The sequence below is a fragment of the Nestor notabilis genome, unplaced genomic scaffold (genome assembly GCF_000696875.1).
Source record: "Nestor notabilis isolate BGI_N333 unplaced genomic scaffold, ASM69687v1 scaffold23290, whole genome shotgun sequence".
NCBI lineage: Eukaryota > Metazoa > Chordata > Aves > Psittaciformes > Psittacidae > Nestor > Nestor notabilis.
In genome coordinates, this window is record NW_009911851.1 from 5,941 (window position 1) to 6,157 (window position 217).

Genomic DNA, 217 nt, shown 5'->3' on the forward strand with positions numbered 1-217 from the left:
CCGGGATGCGGGGGGCCCGGCGGGATCTGCCCGGTGGTGGGGGGAGACCAGTGGGTCCAGGCGCTGTGTGGGGACGTGACTTCTCCTTCCATTCCAGGCTTCAACGGGCACCTCTGCCAGTTCGACATCGACGAGTGCGCCAGCACCCCCTGCAAGAACGGTGCCAAGTGTGTGGATGGCCCCAACACCTACAGTTGCGAGTGCACCGAAGGTGAGG

The 217-nt window shown here is 65.9% G+C and overlaps 1 protein-coding gene across 1 annotated transcript in view; it reads left to right on the forward strand.

Moving 5' to 3' along the window:
• Nucleotides 1–211, forward strand: part of LOC104407418 (neurogenic locus notch homolog protein 1-like) — a gene marked incomplete at both ends in the record, with an annotated part of 6,067 nt that extends 5,856 nt beyond the window's left edge. Inside the window, one exon of the mRNA XM_010016701.1 lies at nucleotides 98–211. Within this exon, the coding sequence (XP_010015003.1) occupies nucleotides 98–211 (114 nt within the window). The remainder of the gene's footprint in view (nucleotides 1–97) is intronic.
• Nucleotides 212–217: the final 6 nt, after the last annotated feature.